At 44.3% G+C, this 21,851-nt stretch overlaps 1 protein-coding gene and 2 pseudogenes across 4 annotated transcripts in view; 1 reads left to right on the plus strand and 2 right to left on the minus strand.

Annotated features, from left to right (window-relative positions):
• The window catches only part of SLFN12L (schlafen family member 12 like), a 59,897-nt gene that overhangs the window by 17,590 nt on the left and 20,456 nt on the right, over nt 1-21,851 (minus strand). Inside the window, exon 1 of one of the 3 annotated variants that reach the window (XM_031657475.1) lies at nt 14,532-14,629. The exons of 1 other annotated variant lie outside the window; for it this stretch is intronic. Coding sequence is in view for 1 of the 2 variants with exons in the window: in XM_031657474.1 (XP_031513334.1) it covers nt 3,845-3,972 (128 nt within the window). In the remaining variant the exon portion in view is untranslated. Of the gene's footprint in view, nt 1-3,844; nt 4,648-14,531; nt 14,630-21,851 lie in introns of those variants that run through there. One more of the 3 variants, XM_031657474.1, reaches the window with a different exon arrangement.
• Nucleotides 11,201-16,394, minus strand: LOC108582508 (annotated as a pseudogene). Its single transcript, XR_002517925.2, has 3 exons — nt 16,295-16,394; nt 15,096-15,283; nt 11,201-14,781 (listed from the first exon to the last, which is right to left on the minus strand). The product of XR_002517925.2 is annotated as a mitochondrial import receptor subunit TOM20 homolog pseudogene (transcript).
• LOC108582622 lies at nt 12,046-13,032 on the plus strand (annotated as a pseudogene).

A 21,851-nucleotide genomic window follows, 5' to 3' on the forward strand; every position in this document is an offset into this window, starting at 1 on the left:
GTTTTTAGTACTTTAAATATATCAGCCTTTTCCCTACTGCCTTTTGGCCTTCAATGTTTCTGCTGAGAACTTGGCGGTTAATCCTATTGAGGACAACTTATACATGATGAGTGTCTTCTCTTTTGCTGTTTCCAAAAGTCTCCCTTTATCTTTGCATATTGACAGTTTGATTATAATGTGTTTTGATGTAGGTCTCTACGGATTTATCCTACTCAGAATTAATTTAGCTTCTTGGAGTTGTAGATTCACATCTTTCATAAAATTTGGGACATTTCCAGCCATTATTTCTTCAAATCATTTATCTGATCCTTTCTCTCTTCTCCTTCTAGGGTTAATATAATGCATATATTGGTGTCCTTGACATTATTCCACAAGTCTCTTGTGCTCTGTAGGCTTTTTTCTTTTTCTTTTTTTTTTTTAAATGGAGCTTTGCTCTTTCACCCAGGCTGGAGTGCAATTACTCAATCTCAACTCTGCAATCTCTGCCTCCGAGTTCAAGTGATTCTCCTACCTCAGCCTCCCAAGTAACTCGGATTATAGGTGTGTGCCACCAGGCCCCCTAATTTTTGTATTTTTAGTAGAGATGGGGTTTCATCATTTGGCCAGGCTGGTCTCAAACCCCTGACCTCAGGTGATCTGCCCACCTTGGCCTCCCAAAGTGCTAGGATTACAGGCATGAGCCACCACACCCATCGCCTTCATTCTTTTCTTTCTGCTCTACAGGCTTGATAAGTTGTATTGTCTTGCCTTCAAGTTCACTGATTTTCTTATTTCTGCCTGCTCACATCTCTTATCGAAACTCTTTAATATAATAATTTTTTCCATTCAGTTATTTTTCAGTTCCACAGCTTCCATTTGGCTCCTTTTTAAAATTTCTAGTTTGTTTGTTTGTTTGTTTAGATGGAGTTTTGCTCTTCTTGCACAGGCTGGAGTGCAGTGGCACTCTCAGTTCACTGCAACCTCTGCGTCCCCGGTACAAGCGATTCTCCTGCCTCAGCCTCCCAAGTAGCTGGGATTACAGGCGCTCGCCACCACGCCCAGCTAATTTTTTTGTATTTGTAGTAGAGACAGGGTTTCACCCTGTTGGCCAGGCTAATCTCGAACTCCTGACCTCAGGTGATCCAACTGCCTCAGCTTCCAAAGTGCTGGGCTTACAGGCATGAGCCACAGCGCCAGACCAATTTCTACTTTTTGTTGATATTCCTATTTTGCTCATAAATTTTTCCTGATTTCCTTTAGTTCTTTGTCCATGTTTTCCTTTATCTCTTTGAAAATATTTAATATAGTTGTGTGGTTTTTGTGTTTTTAAAGTTACAGACAAAATTACATATATTGGTTATGTACAAAATGTTTTCTTGAAAAATGTGTACATTACGGAATGGCTAAATTGAGCTAATTTCCATATGCATTACTTCACATACTTATTTTTTGTGGTGAGCACAGTTAAAATCTACTTTTTAAGCAATTTTCAAAAATAAAACACATTAATTATTGTCACTATGTTTACAGTAGAGCTGTTCAACTTATTTCCTCTATCTAACTGAAATTTTGTATCCTTTGACCAACATTTCCCCAACCCACCTCCACCCACTCCATCAATCTACTCTCTATTTCTAAGAGTTCAATTATTTTTAGATTCCACATATAAGTGAGATCATGCAGTATTTATCTTTGGCTGCCTGGCTTACTCCACTTAACATCCTCCAGATTCATCCACATTATCACAAATGACAGAGAATCTAAGAAAAGAGACTCAACTCCTGGTAGATGAACAACAGTGAAGCCAGGTAAGCACAGTCATTTAAGTTTAAATTTAAAATTTGGCCAAGTGTACTGGCTCATGTCGGTAACACCAGCACTTTGGGAGGCCAAGGCAGGAATATTGTGTGTGCCCAGGAGTTCAAGGCTGCAGTGAGCCATGATCATGCCACTGCACTCTAGCCTGAATGACAGTGTGAGACCCTGACTCAAAAAGAAAAAGTAATAATACTCTTAATGTGGCAAAGTTACACAAAAAAGCAAAGGGAGATGTATGATCCCACCATGCCAAACTTTCTCCACAGTACTCTACCACAATTAGCATCCTTTAGACCCAATTTCTTCATATTTCTTAGACACGAGGATGCCCCAAGGGCGAGTCCACCTTCCATGCTGACCTGACAGAAAAGAGTCTTCATTCTTTTTACTCCCGCAAAAGCAGCAGGGGAATCAGTTCCACATCTGCCCAGTCACACAGCCCCAGCCCTACCATTTTCCGGTAATGCCTGGCCAAGCAGCCCCTGCTCTCCAATTCTTCCTGCAGCCTCTGTAACTGGAGTCCTGTCCCCTTTCCTCCCTGCCCACCTTCCTGCACTGTCTGCATCAGGCCTTGCTCTGGATGAACCCTTTTGGTTCACCCACCATACACAGAAGGGGACAGAAATCACATCTCACCCTCAGATTGCTTAAGGAGGGTGCCCATACCCCTGGGAAACTTGGAACCCATGGGAGCTCAGTTGAGCCATCTTATAGAGGACTCAGCACTCGTGGACTAGCCTGGGATCCTGGCCACTCCAGTCCAACACCTGCAGCCGTGTAAAACTTTCCATGGTTCAAAACCTCTGGCTTCAGGCATACATCTGGAACACAATGCTAAAAATTAATTAATTAATTAATTAATTTAATAAAATAAATAAAAATGAGCTGGGGACTGAGCCGACCAAATCCCTAGGGCCTAAAATTCACTGGCCTCCCTTAAACCTTGGGTCTAGGTTTACAGGTTAGATGTTTCCACTGAAATCCTTTATACTTTTGACTATAGGGGAAATTCTATCAGAATTCTATCAGAACTCACGATTTAGGCTATATTGTTGGCTATCTTTAATGGGAATGGGGGTGACATTCATATCTCCTTAGAGTTATGCCAGAACAGCAGGTTGGAAAGAACTACAACCACAAGGGCGGAACAGGAAGCATAAGAGCTGTCCTGGGGAACAAAAAGCATGGAGCGTGATTTGTGATTTGCCCTCCTCGGATACCATTTTGCATTTAGTTCGGGACAGCACTGCTCTCACCCTTCCCCTCTTCTAGATGATAAACCAGCAGCGCAAGAGGGTGACTGGTTTTTTTTCTTTCAGGATCTAGCGACGCAGTTCGTCAGTGCCCGGTCACATTTCCCTAAATAACCCATTCCCCAACTCCCTGAATGCTCGGGACTCCAGGAGGATGGGCAACCTCCATCCGACGGATACCTGCCAAGTCTGGCCTGTCCATACAGCACACCCCGCTTCTCTAGCTCTGCTCCAACACCGCAGATCCCCGCGGCTCTCCCTGCAGCTCCCCTCGCCCGCCCTGCGGCTTTTTAAGGCGCTCCCCAGCCCACGCAGGGGCAGAAGTTTTGTCACCCACAGCTTTGAAGTCTGACATTGCTAAGTCCACCACAGCCTGCGGTTTTGACAGACGTTGCTACAGAGACAGGAGCCAAGGAGCCAAAATGCTTAGAAAGGAGAGAAAGCAGCCCCGGCAGCTTTTTTTTTTTTTTTTTTTTTTTTTTTTTTTTTTTTTGCGCTGGCAGCACCCCACCTCGTCCCGGAGCCAACAGACCCCCCTGGGAATAAGAAACGGAGGCTGGAAGGTTTGGCAATGGAACGGGACGAATTTATCTCCGCACAATTCCCTGGAAACAGGATTCCTTGCAGGCGCGAGTGCACCGCAGGTGCCAGCACCCTTCCCTTGAGCAACTGAAAGTTAAACGCCCACGTGAATAGCTCTGCGGGATCAACGGAAATTCCCGTTTCGTCTGTACCTATTAGTATTTTCTAAGCGGAAAAGAAAGTCATTTGAAGAGAACAAAGAAAGAACGAACCTGGCGAGGTCCACGTCTGTGCACTCTTCACCGAGTAAGGCGACCTGAGTTCTTATCCACTTTGCCGCTGTCGGCGTCTGGTGAGCGGCTAGCCCCTCCCTCAGCTGCATTTCTATTGGGCAGTCCATGCTCCGACGCTCCAGAAGTGGTGGCACCGCACGCGCTTTTTTTGCGAAATTGTGTCCTCAAAATTGACGCAGGACTGCTATCCCGTTGCTCGAAAAGTGCAATTGACGCCAGAAACCCGGGGAGAGCAGCTGCTACCGCACAGGGGAGGAGGGAGGTGCGAGGAGCGGGTTGCTCCCAGACAGACAGATTGGGACCCCTTGCGGTGTAGGGAGTATATTGCGGCCATCTAGGCCTATTAGTTGGCTTCGGACATTCCAGTGGCTCCTCTAACTGGATACAGCCCTCCTGCCACATTGCTTTCGTGGGGCCCTTATTATGGTAATTATGATAATACAGGATTCTCCAGGCAACATGTCTAAGAATTGTTGCGAAAACCCATACCTTTTGAAATGCACACAGACCAAATTGACTCACTAACTGAGGAGTTCACCAGTCTGAATTGCCCTTTCTCCCTAGCTCCATCCCACTCCGGACTCAATTAAGGGCCTGCCGTTGGAAGTCCCATCTAGAATCTTAAGGTAGAGGCAGAGTACTTCTTCACATTGAATGAGCACATACATTGAAAGTATATAGCTGGCAGGGCGCGGTGGCTCACGACTGTAATCCCAGCACTTTGGGAGGCCGAGGTGGGCGAATCACCTGAGGTCAGGAGTTTAAGACCAGCCTGGCCAACATGAAGAAACCCCGTCTCTACTAAAAATACAAAAATTAGCCGGGCGTGGTGGCACGCGCCTGTAATCCCAGTTACTCGGGAAGCTGAGGCAGGAGAATCTCTTGAGCCTGGGAGGCAGAGGTTGCAGTGAGCCTAGATCGCGCCACTGCATTCCAGCCTGGGCGACAGAGCGAGACTTTGTCTCAAAAACAAACCAAAACAAAGTACATAGCTGTGCTTTTCTTCATTTCATCTGATTCTCATGCCAGCTCTAAGGAAACAGTTTCACTGAAGTAAGGAAACTCTTCTTCAGTCACTGACTTTAAAATTTTAGTGCAGGGATTTTCCCAGAGCACCAAGAAGGCGTCCAAGAAGTAAGCAAAAAAGATTACGATGTTGTTCCTATGCTGTCGCAGTGGCTCACCCCTATAATCCCAGCACTTTGAGCGGAGGAGACAGAAAGGTCGCTTGACCCCAGGAATTCAGGACTAGCCTGGCAATATAAGGAGACATCATCTCTACAAATAATTTTAAAAAATAACCGGGCGTGGTGGCAGTGCACTTGTGGTCCCAGCTACTAAGGAGGCTATCATGGGAGGACCACTTGAACTTCGGCTGTTGAGGCTGCAGTGAGCCGTGATCAGGCTACTGCACTCCAGCCTGAGCGACAGAGTGAAACCCTGTCCATATATATATATACACACGCACATATATATATGTAAAATGAATGCAGCAATGTACCCCCCAAAATTGTATTAAGACCAACAGAGGTTTACTCCAGGTATCCAAGAGTGATTTAGATGTGAAAATCAATCAGCCTATTCACTGCATTAATGAAAAAAGGAGCACCACACGATTATTTCAACAGATGCCAGAAAAGCATTTGACTCTTGAAAGTCACGCTCAGAAAGAGTACACGTGACGTCTGCACTTATTCCAGAGGTCAAAACAAGTCACCTTGCCAAGCCTAATATCAATGGAGCAGAAAACTATCATCTACTTCCAGAGAGGAACACCAACCTGTGGAACATTATTACAGTTTATACAGCACAGCATCTTATGCTCCAAGTGGGACAAAAATCCCACAACCAGTCATGGTTTTTAAAAAGAACCCTTAGCAAATTAGGAATAGAAAGAAAGATCCGACATCCAGATCCTCACCACCAACACTTCCACCATCTCCTGTTCCTCCTCCCTCCAAAGGGCGCGGTTGCCACCGGCCCCCTCCTCCCCAGTGCCCCCGGCAATGGGGGACATTATCATTTCAATTTAATTGTTTACTTTGAAGCGGTTTTTGCAAATTCACATTACTTAAGCAGAGGGAGAGAACCTGTACTGATCAGAACATGTAAACCTGTGTAATCTAAGGTTTGTCAGCCTCTGCAAGGAGCTTTGTTCCATCGTCCTTCCATTCCCAGGAGGAGGAGCTTGAAGCGAGTCACTCCTGGGGCTTGCTGACATGGGTGGCCCATTGGAAAGGAGAACCAGGTGAGGTGAAGCAGCAGGCATGAGTCCCTCCATCCTTGGGCTTCCCGGACCCCTGTGATGGGAGAAAGGGCTCTCTTACACCGCACTCAGGGAGACCACTTCTCAGGGTGGGGTCTGATGGAGAGACCTCTAGGGAGAAAGACATCCCCGTGTGTGAGTGGCATTTCCTTAAGCTGGCAGGAACAGGGAGCTCCCACTGTGTCGGGGGGTGAAATAGTTCTGGGCAGACCCCGTTCCCCTTCCTCTATGAAGGAATAAGTTGGACCAAGGGAAGTCGGGGACGTAGAAAATGAACCAAAACAATGCCAGGGCGTCTCCCGCTTTACTCTTCAGGAATGTTGTCCCAAGTTGGAGGCTTTGTGTCAGCTGCAAATCCTACCAGTTATGCCCAAGAATGGCTTTCCCTCGGGCAGGTGGCAGTGGTCATCTCCCACTGGGAATATGGCGTAGTATCTTGGGTCCATTCCTTGGATGCTAAGGACTGTGGGAATGAGGGGGTCAGATAAAGAACAAACCTCAGAACGAACAATTAAATTGAAATGCTATGTGCCTGACCCAATGGTAGACACGTAGTAGGCACTCAACTCATATGTTTAATTGAATTGAATATATCACTTAGGAAAAACACACACACACACACACACAACCACAGGAGCCCCAGCCAGTTTACTCCAGGTAGATTTCCACAATATGCAAAGTGGTGGTGGGGTCAAGGCAGATGACACCAGCACTTTAAACTCTTTGTGTGCGTATGCGTGGGTGTACGTTTGGGAAGAAAAACAAAGGTGCAGACTATCTTCCTTTTTTCTTCTTCAGCCTCCATCCCTGGCTTCCTCCCCTCACACACACTGGACTTGGTAGAAAATGTCGGTGTGGTTCTAGATGAAGCATTGGGGTGGAGGAGGGAGAGGGAGCTTTGTGTAAAGTGCCTACTGGAAATGCACTGTGGGGTTTTTTCCTGTATGGGAAACCATTTATGACAAACTTTTCCCCATTTCCCATATTTATCTCATCTGGTTAGCTGACTCTGCTTCCAGCTTAGTGTAATTCTCTTTGCCAGCTGCACAAAGCTGATTTTTTCCAAAGTCTAAAGACTGAGCGCACCTGGCCAGATTGTTGTGTGTTTTGTTGAAATTTTTCATAATGTAATGCCGTATTTATTGTTTTTAAAATGAAAGGAATACTAATAAGTCTTAAAAGTTCCTTCATGCATAAGATTTTTTTCCAGTTACTGGGCTTAACTGATGTACATTAATTAGATGTCCATACTGTATTTTGTTTGCATTAAGTAATTTTCTTTTTGACTTAGTATCCAGCACACAAAGTGGGTTAGTACTACAGTATTTGCATGACTTTAAGCACTAAGTATACAGGTTTCCTGGTACCATTGAGTTGCTGCTATTAAAGCTCACACACAAAATGGCTAAAAGTTACAAGTGTGCAAATTATGATTGCATGTATAAAGGGCAAATGTATAAAGGGCAACACATGAGCTGTCAAACAGTGTTAGGTATGTGTTTATATGTACAGAGTTGTGCATAGCAATCGTTTTATTTAAGTTGATATGTAGTCTACTCACATTTTCATTATTTAGTAATTTTGTACAAAAATAGCAATTAATTTGTAAACATTACCAGAATACTTTCTAGCTGGTTTATAATGTTTTAAGAGTGTTATTTTGTTTTCTTCTTTTTTTTTCTGTGTCTTTGTTGTGGTTCTTGTTTTCGGTTTTGTTGTACGTGTAGATCTGTAAATAAAATTGTAGTATTTAAAGCTTAAGCTTTCTGGAAAAAGAAAATAAGAATTCAGTGTGTTCATGACAACTCGTGTGTATGAGAAGGAGGGATTTGAAGGAAGATGGCTTGCAGAGTAAGTCGGGTGGCAATTGTCAGGGTGTGGGAATTTCTTTTCCTACGGGGTACGTGATTTTGTAAAAAGGTAGTATTTCTCCCAAAATTGGGAGTAGGCAAACTACGAATCAGTGTAGCTTTGTGTTGTACGCTAGTTTAAAAAAGAAAATATGTAATATAAGTAAAAAACAACAAAAAAAGCTTTTATGATGGATTTTGTAAATGGATTTGTTACAGGGTGACCTGTTCTCTAGCTGTGATCTTACCACTTCAAAGGGGTGTAATCTGAATAAATTTTGTATAGTAAAGGATCAAGAAAATTATTTCTTAGAAAAAAAGAAATATCCTGAATCTGTTAAAGGTTATTTATAAAACACAAACTTTTAAAAATCACACTCAATGAGGAAATATTAAAAACTCTCCCAGGAGTTTTAGGAATGAGGCAAGGATACTCTTTAGTTTCACTTCCATTGCGGCTTGTGCTGGAGGCCTTGGGCAGTGCAATAAGGTACACATAGCTGAACAACCCTGAAACACAATACAGCTCTAATACGACAGCAATGTGCCTGGGCACACAAATAGACCAGCAAACCAATGGGACAGTCGAGAGGATCCAGAAGCAGGCAATGTACAGTCACCTGATTTAGGATGCAGGAAGGGAGCATGCTGGAGCAGGGGAGGGAGGGCTTCTGTGGTGGGAGGAGGACTAGTTCAGGGCCAGGACAGGGGTGAGGAAAGTGACACATGGCTAGGCAAAGGCAGGGTTGGAGCTTGTGTTTATTTAACATTTTTATGTTTTATTCATCACCGATTTTTGCGTTTTGATGTATTTATTTAGTTATTTTTATTTTTTGAGACGGTATCCCTTTGTCACTCAGGCTGGAGTGCAGTGGCCGGATCTCTGCTCAAGGCAACCTTCACCTCCCAGGCTCAGATGATCCTGAGCCACTGGAGTAGCTGGGACTACAGGGGCGCCCCACCACGCTGACTCATTTTTGTTTGTTTTCTGTAGAGATGGGGCTTTGCTATGTTGCCCAGATTGGTCTCAAACTCCTGGGTTCATGCAATTCGCCCGCCTTGGCCTTTCAAAGTGATGGGATTACAGGCATGAGCCACCACGCCTGGCCACATTAATTTTGATTTTTTAAATGTTGTTTATCTTGTTCACTGAGAGGTGGTGTTTCTTTGGTGTTCCCTTCAATTTTGGACTAGCAAGTGCTTCACTCTCCTTACCCAGTCCTCCCCATAGGTTCATTGTCTTAAGTGCTGTGATGGTTTCAAGGGTTTCTAGGTAGGTCAATATCCTTCATATTGTACACTTCGAATACGTGCAGTTTCAAGTATGTCGATTATAGCTCAATATAGCTATTTTTAGAGTAACATATAAAGCAATAGAGTGCAGGCTCTGTGCACTGGCCGCCTTTTCCTGCAGCTGTGGTCTCCCGCCCAGTTTGTGACATCTCCAGAACACAGGCCAAAACAATCCCCCAGGGCAATGGCGTGGGACTTGAGACTCCTGCTGCAGGTGTCTCCACTCCCGGCGCCTTCTTTGACTCTGCCCCGGGTGGGTGCTGCGCTCAGAAGCTTAGGCCCGCGCCCACCTCCTAACCCCATCCCACCCCCACCAGTCCGGTTCTGCTTGCCAGCGGCAGAGATTGGTGCCCACCCAACCCTTTTCAGGGCAGGCAAGGATTAGACCGAGATCTGACACCAACGGGCGCTGGCCTTTGCACCCACTAACAACTGGTCAGGGTGAGGACCCCCAGACCCACTGGGATGAGGGCAGAATCTGAAGCGCGCAGCGTGAGCGAAAGAGACTGGAGAAAGCTGGTTCGAAAAAAAAGACAAAAACAAAACAAAACAAAACAAATACGCCAAGACGTGACAGTGTCTACAGCGCCTTCGGAAGCATTAAATTCCCCACCAGGAAACCGAGACCAGACCGATGCTGAGGTCTCGCCTATTCCTGGGTGCGCAGTGAGGTCGCCCCCACCCCCGAAATGGCTGTCACAGCACGCAGGAGAGCAGCCCTGGGAACTAAGGACGTGACCAGTTACCAGGGAAACATCCTGGCGACACCACCTGCGGCCATCCCTGGGGAATGAGGTTCAGAACTATTCCTTAGTCCAGGCACGGTGGCTCACGCCTGTAATCCCGACACTTTGGGAGGCCAAGGTGGGTGAATCTTACAAGCCCAGGAAATCAAGGCTGCATCGGCCGTGATCGCACCACTGCACTTCAGCTTTGGCGATAAGAGTGAGACCCACTCAAAAAACAATGATTTCTTAAATGTTAATTATGAAATATTTCAGACGTACAAAAAAGTGTACAATCACCAGTGCATCCACTACCACCTTAGAAAATGAAGCCCCGCATTTCCTCCTGGACCTGTTTCCCTCCCTCCCGACCCTTCCTTCTTCCGACTTCCCACCGCCCCATCGTCCCTCCGGCGCCTCCTTTCCCTTCCCTCCCCTCATGACCTCGACTCCCTTCCCTTCTCCCTGGAAGGAGCGGGGCGGAAGATCCAGCCCCAGCGCTGCCCCACGCCCACCCTGGATTTAAAGCCCACGCAGTAGTCGTCTGTCTCCACGGTGGCAGCATTTTCCTGTCCTCCCCAGGAATGAGAGAGTGCAGCGCTCCTCTTTCCCTTTGCAGGTGTATGAAAGCAAGATCGCCTTCTCAGCCTTCTCTTTGCGCCTCCCCAGACCCTCAGCTCTCAAGTGATTCTTATGGCTTTGTGCAGGGAGAGCGGGTCACCCATTCAGCAAAAAGTCACCGAGGGCCCAAAATGTTTTGCCAGAGAAATAGAACGGCTGAAAACGTTACTCTGACGGTACAAATGGAATAACTCTGTAGGTGCACGTAATTAGCTGCGTTTTCCCAGGGTATCAAAAGCCACTGTAGGCAGGGCACGGTGGCTCACGCCGGTAATCCCAATAATTTGGGAGGCCAAAGTGGGAGGATTGGTTGAGCCTAGGCAGCCTGGGCAACAAAGCTAGACTCCTGTCTCTACAAAAAACAAAACTAGGCTGGGCGCGGTGGCTCACGCCTGTAATCCCAGCACTTGGGGAGGCCAAGATGGGCGGATCGCCTGTGGTCAGGAGTTCGAGACCAGCGCTGGGCAAAATAGCGAAACCCCGTCTCTACCAAAAATACAAAAATTAGTTGGGCGTGGTGGCACACACCTATAATCCCAGCTACTAGGGAGGCTGAGGCAGGAGAATCGCTTGAACCCGGGAAGCGGAGGTTGCAGTGAGCCGAGATGCACCACTGCACTCCAGCCTGGGCGACAAGAGTAAAACTCCATCAAAAAACAAAAACAAACAAAACTAGCCACCTAGGCTTAGCAGCACTGTCTGTAGTACTAGCTACTCAGGAGGCTGAGCAGGGAAGATAGCACGCTAATATTCTTTCCATTATAACCCCATTTAGTGGAAGGCCACGTTTATATTCTCATACTGTTCTATTTAGTGCAGGGAATACACTGGTCTGACTTGGTAACTAAGTGTAGTTATTTTAGAAGTTCCAAAGCAATCCGACAGTCTTGAAAATGCCTTCTTTGCATTTTCAAAGAAAATGTTTATTTCACCCCAGGGAGAATCAGGGAGAAGATTCATAAGCATTGTGTAAACCTTGGATTCATGAAACAATTTTAACAAAGGGTATAACTTTAGAAGCATTACATTTGATTTTCTTGTATTTTTGTTACTAAATAATACTAAGACCCTCTAAATCTTCATGAAAAATCTTAGTAAAGAAAGGATTCTTGGGCCAGGCGAGGTGGCTCATGCCTGTAATCCCAGCACTTTGGGAGGCCAAGGTGGAAAGATCGCTCCGGCCAAGAGTCTGAGATCAGCCTGTACAACATAACGAGACCCTCTAAAAAATAATAATAATTAAAAGAAAGAGTCAGGGAGCGGTCGCCCAGAGCGGCGGCGGGGGCGGAGGGGCGCGGGGCTCGGAGGCCCAGCTGAGCCGGCAGTCGGAGCAGAGACAACGGAGGCGGAAGCAACTCGATCCGGGAGGTGCAGGCTGCGGGGGGCCGCGGTGGGAGGAGCCGGAGCCGCCTGGGATGTTCAGTCATGAAATGAGTGCGTACAGAGCAGATCCAGATGGTAGTGTCTTGCTACCTCAAACGCTGGCAGTACATGGACTCAGAGGGTCCCCTGAAGCAAGGACCGCGGCTGCCACAGACTGCTGAAGAGATGGTGGCCAATCTCACAGTACAATCAGAATCTCGTTGTGCCAACATAATGTCTGCAGCCCCTTGTCTGCCCCCAGGCAGAATCCCAGCAATATAAAGTACAGTTTGGACGACAGCGGAATTTTTTCTCATCGATTCCGATTCACAGCATAGCCACGAAGTGAAGCCTCTCCTCTACCCTCTCTTTGTCTACCTTCATCTCAACCTGGTCCAGAACGGTCCAAAGAGCACAGTGGAAAGTTTTTACAGCCGCTTCCATGGAATGTTTCTGCAGAACGCTAGCCAGAAGGAGGTCATTGAGCAGCTACAGACCACTCAAACTATCCAGGACATCCTATCTAACTTCAAGCTTCGAGTATTCCTAGATAAAAAGTAGGTGGTCCGTCTCCAAGAAGACAGCTACAACTACCTTATCTGCTACCTCCAAAGTGACAACAATATCGCCCTGTGCAAAGTCCTCACCTTACATATTCATCTGGACGTGCAGCCTGCCAAGACAACAGACTACCAGCTGTATGCAAGTGGCAGCTCCTCCCCAAGTGAGAACAACGATTTGGACGCCCCTGACACGCCCAGCCCTATTCTGCAGAAGGAGGCTGCCCTGGAGGTCTTACAGGAGAGCATTACGCAAGTCAAGGATGGGCCTCCCTCCCTCACTACCATCTGCTTCTATGCCGTCTAAAACACCTAGCAGCTGTTGAACACTGCAGAAATCTCCCCCAATAGCAAGCCGCTTGCTGCTGGATTTGACAACTCCTGTATGAAACTTTGGAGCTTACAATCCAAGAAGTTAAAATCAGAGTCCCATCAAGTAGTCATGTCCCACATCTATTTGGCTTGTGATATTCTGGAGGAGGAGGTATGAATACCATTTTTTTCTTCCATGCACCTGCCTTCCTAATTTGCTTAGAATGTCCTTACCAAACACGACATATCTTAGAAAGGACTTCCTAATTTTCCTCATCATATAGCTAAAGCCAGACTAATGCCATGTAACTTGTAGCCATTGAATTCCTGCACATGCCTAACCTAAGGTGTAAAAACAATTTTTAGCAACATTGCCTTAACATTAATAATGAATGGTAGTATTTATACTCTCTGAAATGTGGATAACAACCCTAAGCCTAATTAAAGACCTTTAGCTAATATTGACTTTAGCTGAGATTTGCAGCAAATATGCACTTATGTGTGTGCACAATTGCTGGGGTATAAATAATTAGAAGTAGGATTACTGAGTCGAAGGGCCTGCATTGTAAACTGTAATGAATATTACTTTTCCCACAGAAAGTTGTACCATTTCACAGTCTCAGCAGCAGTAGTGAGAACACTGGTGTCCCTGCACCCTCACCACACTGGATGGTATTGCCTTTCTGAGGCCAGTGCATATCCTGTGGATCCAAGTACCCCAGGGTGTTCCCAGACCCCACTTTGAGAAGTAACACAGGAAGTAGAGTTGCCAGCTCTCCCTCGTCAGTCAGTGTTCAATCTTTTTTGGTTTGTAACCACTTAGTCATTGAAAAGGACAGGCGCAGCTTGGGTTTCAGGTCACCAAAAATCACTACCTTAGAAAAACTGTAGGCCAAGGAAGATAGAAATTAAACCTCACAGGGTTAACTTTCCTTCAGAGTGGTCCTGCAAAAGCTGTGGGTCAAAATATTTTTGTCTTATCACCACTGAAATTCAGGTAGCTCCGCCTCACGTTACTTTGAATGGAAAATTCTTTATACAATGTTGAAAAATTAAGGAGCAAAAATATTACTCTACTTAAATTATGGTTAATGATAAGGATATCAAGAATATTGAATGTACTAAATTAAGCCATTGTTTTCCTGTTTCTGTTTTCTGGGTCTGCTTCCAGTTAGTAGGGCCTTTAAATTTTTGATTATTGCAACAGAGACAGTATAATTCAAGGATTTCCTTATGATGAGTAAAGATTCTGATTCCCATGTAGAAGCTTTAATTTCTAGAAATTTTTTTTGAGATTAAGGGAGGAGACCACCCCTCATATTGTCTTTCAACACAGACCACTGGTGGTTTTAACATAACAAGGCCATATGTACATTATAATCGCATGTTTTAGAAATGAACAAAATCTGTGATATTTCAGTAACTCATAGTGTACTTATAAAGTGAAAAGATCTCTATCAAAATATGCTTTTCACTGGAAAAAATAAACCAAATGGATTTACACAAAGTAAACATTAACTTTGGTAGAGTTCAGTGTAGAATGGTTCATAACAAGCATATTTGCCCTTATGCTCAACTACCAAGTTAAGAATTTTTTAAGTATTTTAACTGAGATTTTATTATGTTGACATTTGTTTCTCATTCCACATCGTCTTCAGCCAAGCGCTGAGCACTTACAAGTGTCTGATTAACTGGTACGGGCTTTGTCAGAAGCATCTGGATCACTGGTGGTGGAAGAGTTTGTTGTAGCACTTGCAGTAACTGCTGTGGCTGTCCACACACAGCACTTGGATTTGTCAGGTGGCCTACACCTTGAGCTAGGATCTCTTCACCAAAGCTGTGTCTCTTCAAGGCAGAATTTCTGAGCAGCTTCAGCATCTTTAAGGTCGGCAAACTTGGAAAGCTCAACTCTCTCCTCGGCCAGCTTCTGTTTCTTTCTTTCTTTTTTTTTTTTTTTTTGTTGAGACGGGGACTCACTCTGTCTGCCAGGCTGGAGTGCAGTGGCGCAATCTCGGCTCACTGCAAGCTCCGCCTCCCGGGTTTACGCCATTCTCCTGCCTCAGCCTCCGAGTAGCTGGGACTACAGGCGCCCGCCACCACGTCCGGCTAGTTTTTTGTATTTTTAGTAGAGACGGGGTTTCACCATGTTAGCCAGGATGGTCTCGATCTCCTGACCTCGTGATCCACCCGCCTCGGCCTCCCAAAGTGCTGGGATTACAGGGTTGAGCCACCGCGCCCGGCCTGCTTCTTTCTTTCCTCTGGAAGCCTGTTCTTTAAGTTGGGGTCACTTCGTCTTCTGCGGTCGAAGTAGATGCAGTACCCGATGAAGAGGGCTCCGCATACCTCAGCGGCCACAGCTCCGTTCCGACCCAGCCTTTTCCCCCAGAATGCAGAGTGTGGACTGCGGCGGTGGGGGAAAGGAGCTGATGCTCAGGAACCATCTGAGCACAGGGAGCAGCGCAGACCCGCAGACCCGACGCCGGCAGGACAGGCACTCCGAAAGCAAGATTCAGGGTTCTGAAGATTAAAATCGTTAATGCATTTATTATATTTGTGCAAGTTTCAGAGACAGTCATGCGTATAGGATTACCACTGAGTTTATATTATTTTCTCCATGCCTGGAGAGTGTTTTTGTTTATTTGTCTGTTTTGATTTTTTGCTTGTTTGTTTTTGAGACACATTCTCGTTCTGTCACTCCAGGTTGGAGTGCAGTGGCTTGATCTCAACTCACTACAACCTGCGCCTCCCAGACTCAAATGATCCTTTCACCGCAGCCTTCAGCATAGCTGGGATTACAGGCACAGCCACCACGCCCAGCAATTTTTTTTTTTTTTTTTTTTTTTTTTGAGAGAGAGTTTCGCTCTTTGTTGCCCAGGCTGGGGTGTAGTGGCACCATCTCGGCTCACTGCAACCTCCATCTCCCGGGTTCAAGCGATTCTCCCGACTCAGCCTCCCAAGTAGTTGGGATTACAGGCGCCTGCCACCACACCCAGCTAATTTTTGTATTTTTAGTACAGACGGGGTTTCATCATGTTGGCCAGGCTGGTCTCGAACTCCTGACCTCATGATCTACCAGCCTCTGCCTCCCAAAGTGCTGGGATTACAGGCGTGAGCCACTGCACCCCGCCACTGTTTCTTAAAGAGTTCGCATATTTAAAGAATTAGATGTTTTGGGCTTAATTTCTTAATTTTTCCCTGGGATTCTTAGAGACCCCCTCTACTAGATTTATATAAACACTTAGTAACATCTTGAAACTGATCAACATAGGAGCATAGAATTTGAGAGACATTAATGTCCTTATTTTCTAATATCCACTGAAGATAGTCTACTTTTCTGAGGAAACTGCTTCCCTTAGCTGTCTTCGACATATCACTACCACTTCACAAGAACAGTTTTTGTAACTCTATTACTTCAGCATCAAAAAGACTGGGGTCCTTACTGGGGGCATGGAATCCCCTAAGATTCTTCATTCCGTTTTCCAGCTCCCCAGCGTATAGGAACCTCAGTGCATCAGCATTAATTGTCCTAAAGCAAAACATTCTGTCACTGTGATCAGATTAAAACTCTAACCAGTTCTGCCCTTCCATTCTGGAATACATATTTAAGGAGGATAGAAATATACTCCTTCTTCTTATAGTACAGGATTTGTCAGCCTTGGCACTATTGAGATTAGGGGGTGGAAAATTCTTTCTTGTGGGGGGCTATCCTGTACCTTCTAGGATGTTCAGCAGTATCCCTGGCCTCCACCATTAGGTACCATTAACACACTCCCCTCAAGTGGTGACAATCGGAAGTATCTCCAGATATTATGTCCCTTGGAGGGCAAAATCCACCACCACCACCACCACCCCCACTCTATTGAGAGCCACTGGTCTAGTCTAATGAAGAGCAGATTAATTTTAACAATTAGCAGACCTATTTTAATGATCCATATACTAGTGCCATCCAACAGAAATATCATGCAATACATAAATGTGATTTTAATATAGTAAGCACATTTTTTAAAGGTAAAAATAAATAGGCAGCATTACTTTTAATAAAATATTTTATTCAACTAAATATTTCCAAAATATTATCATTTTGACATGTAATCCATTTAAAATGAAATCCATTTTTCATTCTTTATCACACTAAGTTTTTGAATCCCAGTGTATATTTTACACTTACATATCATCTCAATTTGGACCAGCCACATAGCAAGCACTAATTTGCTACACATGGCTAATGTGTGCCATGGGCACTGCAGCCATATACAGTGACATCTGGCAAAAGCCAGAATAGTCAACATCAACAAATTAAGCAAACAAACAAATAGCAGTGAGGGCACAGATCTTGGTTTTGCCACTCTTCAATAAAAAGAACCAGAGCTTCATGGAGAAATGGCTGATTTTAGGGTTGGGGCAGAGAAAAAAAATCACAAGCATTCCTATACACCAACAGTATACAAGCAGAGAGCCAAATCATGAGTGAACTCCCATTCACAATTGCTACAAAGAGAATAAAATACCTAGGAACACAACTTACAAGGGACATGAGGGACCTCTTCAAGAACTACAAACCACTCCTTAAGGAAATAAGAGAGGACACAAATAAATGGAAAAACATTCCATGCTCATGGATAGGAAGAATCAATATTGTGAAAATAGCCATACTGCCAAAGTAATTTATAGATTCAATGCCATTCCCATCAAACTACCAGTGACTTTCTTCGCAGAATTAGAAAAAAACTACCGTAAACATAAAAAGAGCCCACATAGCCAAGACAATCCTAAGCAAAAAGAACAAATCTGGAGGCATCACTCTACCTAACTTCAAACTATACTACAAGCCTACAGTAACCAAAACAGCATGGTACTGGTACCAAAACAGATACATCAACCAATGAAACAGAACAGAGACCTAAGAAATAACACCACACATCTACAACCATCTGATCTTCAACAAAACTGACAAAACAAACAATGGGGAAAGGATTCCCTATTTAATAAATTGTGCTGGGAAAACTGGCTAGCCATATGCAGAAAACAGAAACTATACTCCTTCCTTACACCATACACAAAAATTAACTCAAGACGGATTAAAGACTTGAATGTAAAGCTCAAAACCATAAAAACACTAGAAGAAAACCTAGGCAATATCATTCAGGACATAAGCATGGGCAAAGACTTCATGACTAAAACAAAAGCAATTGCACCAAAAGCTAAAATTGACAAATGGAATCTAATCAAACTAAAGAGCTTCTGCACAGCAAAAGAAACTATCATCAGACTGAACAGGCAACCTACAGAATGGGAGAAAATGTTTGCAATCTACCCATCTGACAAAGGTCTAATATCCAGGGTCTACAAGGAACTTAAACAAATTTACAAGGAAAAAAAAAAAAAAACATCAAAAAGTGGGCAAAGGATATGAAGAGACACTTCTCAAAAGAAGACATTTATGACCAGGTGCAGTGGCTCACGTCTGTAATCCCAGCACTTTGGGAGGCTGAGGCAGGCGGATCACTTGAGGTCAGGAATTCGAGACCACCCTGGACAACATGGTGAAACCCCATCTCTATAAAAATACAAAAATTAGCTGGGCGTCATGGCGGGTGCCCTTAATCCCAGCTACTCAGGAGGCTGAGGGAGGAGAATTGCTTGAACCCGGGAGGCAGAGGTTTCAGTAAGCCGAGATCGCACCACTGCCCTCCAGCCTAGGTTACAGAGTAAGACACTGTCTCAAATAAAAAGACATTTATGCACCCAAAAAACATATGCAAAAAAGCTCATCATCACTGGTCATTAAAGAAAAGCAAATTAAAACCACAATGAGATACCATTTCATGCCAGTTAGAATGACGATTATTAAAAAGTCAGAAAATAACAGATGCTGGAGAGGATGTGGAGAAATAGGAATGCTTTTACAATGTCAGTGGGAGTGTAAATTAATTCAACCATTGTGGAAGACAGTGTGGCAATTCCTCAAGGACCTAGAACCAGAAACACCACTTGACCCAGCAATCCCATTACTGGGTATATACCCAAAGGATTATAAATCATTCTACTATAAAGACACGTGCACACATATGTTTATTGCAGCACTATTTACAATAGCAAAGACTTGGAACCAACCCAAATGCCCATCAATGATAGACTGGATTAAGAAAATGTGGCACATACACACTATGCAACCATACAAAAGAATGAGTTCATGTCCTTTGCAAAGACATGGATGAAGCTGGAAGCCATCATTCTCAGCAAACTAACACAGGAACAGAAAACCAAACACCACATGTTCTCACTCATGAATGGGAGTTGAACAATGAGAACACACGGACACACAAAGGGGAACATCACATACTAGGGCCTGTCAGAGGGTAGGGGGGCAAGGAGAGGGAGAGCATTAGGACAAATACTTAATGCATGCAGGGCTTAAAGCCTAGATGACAGGTTGATTGGTGCAGCAAACCGCCATGGCACGTATATACCTATGTAACAAACCTGCATGTTCTGCACATGTATCCCAGAACTTAAAGCAAAATAAAATAAATAAAAAAAGAAAGAACTTCCAATGGCTAATACTAGAACAATTTGAGCAACTAAATAAATAATGTAGTATTCAAATATAACACAAAATATTAAATAAGTACCTATAAGTTCATTCATATGAGTAAAGGATTGAATGAATGAGTAAATGGTCTCCTATACAGAAGACTTCCAAATAACATATGTATAATAGCTTCATCTTCTCTCCCCACATGAAGGAAGTGGCACTTCAATCCCCACCCTTTGAGTGTGAACTGCACTTATGACATTTGAGGGAGGGAAAGTAACTACAATGGATTAACCTGGCAAACACTTCCTGACTTATGTGGTCAAGGTTAATATCAACATGATAAGACATGTTGATCGCATACAAGCTTGATATGATATGATGGCAATTACAGTTCACCCCTGTGGTTCTCCTCTTGAAAACCTTGAGTATGAAAAATAAAATCCTAAGCCCCCTAACCACTGAACAGAACCCCTCTTGGCCAAGGGGACCCCAGAAAAACCTTAAAAGCTGAATTTGCAAGCATGATGGGATGGCCGGTCAGCTGCACCTCATTATAACCGCTCTCTTTTGCAGTTTAGACACAACAACTGACCAGCACTCAGATTAAAATAAACATTATAAGACTGATGAAACAGTCTCTTTGTGGCAATAAGATACCAAGTTATAAATAGGACCAAGTTAAGTCACACATCCCTACACTTAAAGAATAAACTATGTTCTAATGGCCACAAGCTTTTTCTTTTCTTCTATCAGCTAAACAAGCACTGGCCTGGAGATAAGCAATATTAAAACAACTGCAGCTCATCCACTGCCAGACATGAACCAACTGACCCCCTGCTCCACCAGTCATAACTACAGCTTTGACTGGACAAGAGACTGATTTTGTAACTTTCTCCTAATAACAAGACCACCAACCGTGGACAGGTTCTGGCTGGTTTCGAGTCTGAGCACTTGAGTGCCTTCTTGTCCTGAAAAGACTTTTGATGTATAGGGTCTAATTGTAATAGATATAAAAGTCAAAACATATAGGGTCCAATTGTAATACATATAAAAGTTAAGTCTCTATTGGCTGGGCGCGGAGGCTCACGCCTGTAATCCTAACACTTTGGGAGGCCGAGACGGGTGGATCACCTGAGGTCAGGAGTTCAAGACCAGCCTAGCCAACATGGCGAAACCCCGTCTCTACTAAAAACACAAAAATTAGACAGGTATGGTGACACACGCCTGTAGTCCCAGCTACTCGGGAGGTTGAGGCAGGAGAATTTCCTTGAACCCAGGAGGCAGCAGTTGCAGTGAGCTGAGATCATACCATTGCACTCCAGCCTGGGTGACAGAGCAAAACTCCGTCTCAAAAAATCAAAAAAGTTGTCTCTACTAAAAAGTGAACGTGGGACAATACACATGATAAGCATGTTTACTCTCCATGCATATGCACAACCCCCTCTCAGGAGTATTCATAGCTCCTCCTATAACCTGATGAATATGTATAGTTTCCCAAGCCATTCAGCACAAATCCCTGTTCCATCCTCCCTTCTCTCAAAGTGCTGCCTTTCTGCCTAAGCTTCCCCCCAGTCAGGATGACCAGCCTGCAGGTTGTAACACTTTATAATAAATAAAATCTCCTTTCTAAACTTATAAATTGTGTGATTTTTAAGTTGAAAACCTGTAACTCCAGCCTAACTATGAGAAAAACATCAGACAAACCCAAAAGGAACATTCTACAAAATGCCTGAACAGTGCTTCTCAAAACTATCCAGATCTTCAAAAATAAAGTCTGAAAAATTATCATAGATCCAAGGAAGCTAAGGAGACATAACTGCTAAATGTCATATGGTGTCCTGGATGGGATCCTGGAACAGACAAAGCACAGTAGGAGAAAACTGGGAAATCCAGATAAACTGTGGAGTTTAGTTCACAGCACTGTACTATGGTTGTGACAAGTGAACCACAGTAATGTAGTAATTAAAGAGGGAACTGAGTGAGGGGCACACAGGAACTTTCTGTACTATCTTTGCAACTTTTCTGTAAGTCTATGAATATTCTAAAATAAAAAGTTAACTTAAATTTTAAAAGCATTTTGTTTTATTTTACCATGGCTGGGTGGATTTTCAGATCTCTAATGAAGTAAGTCCCAGCTAGCTAAAGCCAGATTGCAGAGGTAGGAAGGCACCATCAAAACCCAATTGAGCCTGGCACAGTGGCTCATGCCTATAATCCCAGCAATTGGGGAGGCTGAGGCAGGAGGATCACTTCAGCCCAGGAGTTCAGGGATACACTGAACTATGATCACTCCAGCCTGGGCTACATAGTGTTTTTACAAAAAATATTTTTAAATTATCCAGGCATGATGGCATGCAACTGGGTCCTAGCTTCTCAGGAGCCTGAGGTGGGAGGAATGCTTGACCTCAGGAGGTTGAGGCTGCAGTGAGTCATGGTGGCACCACTGTACTCCAGCCTGG

Source organism: Papio anubis, chromosome 17 (assembly GCF_008728515.1).
Source record: "Papio anubis isolate 15944 chromosome 17, Panubis1.0, whole genome shotgun sequence".
NCBI classification, from domain to species: Eukaryota; Metazoa; Chordata; class Mammalia; order Primates; family Cercopithecidae; genus Papio; species Papio anubis.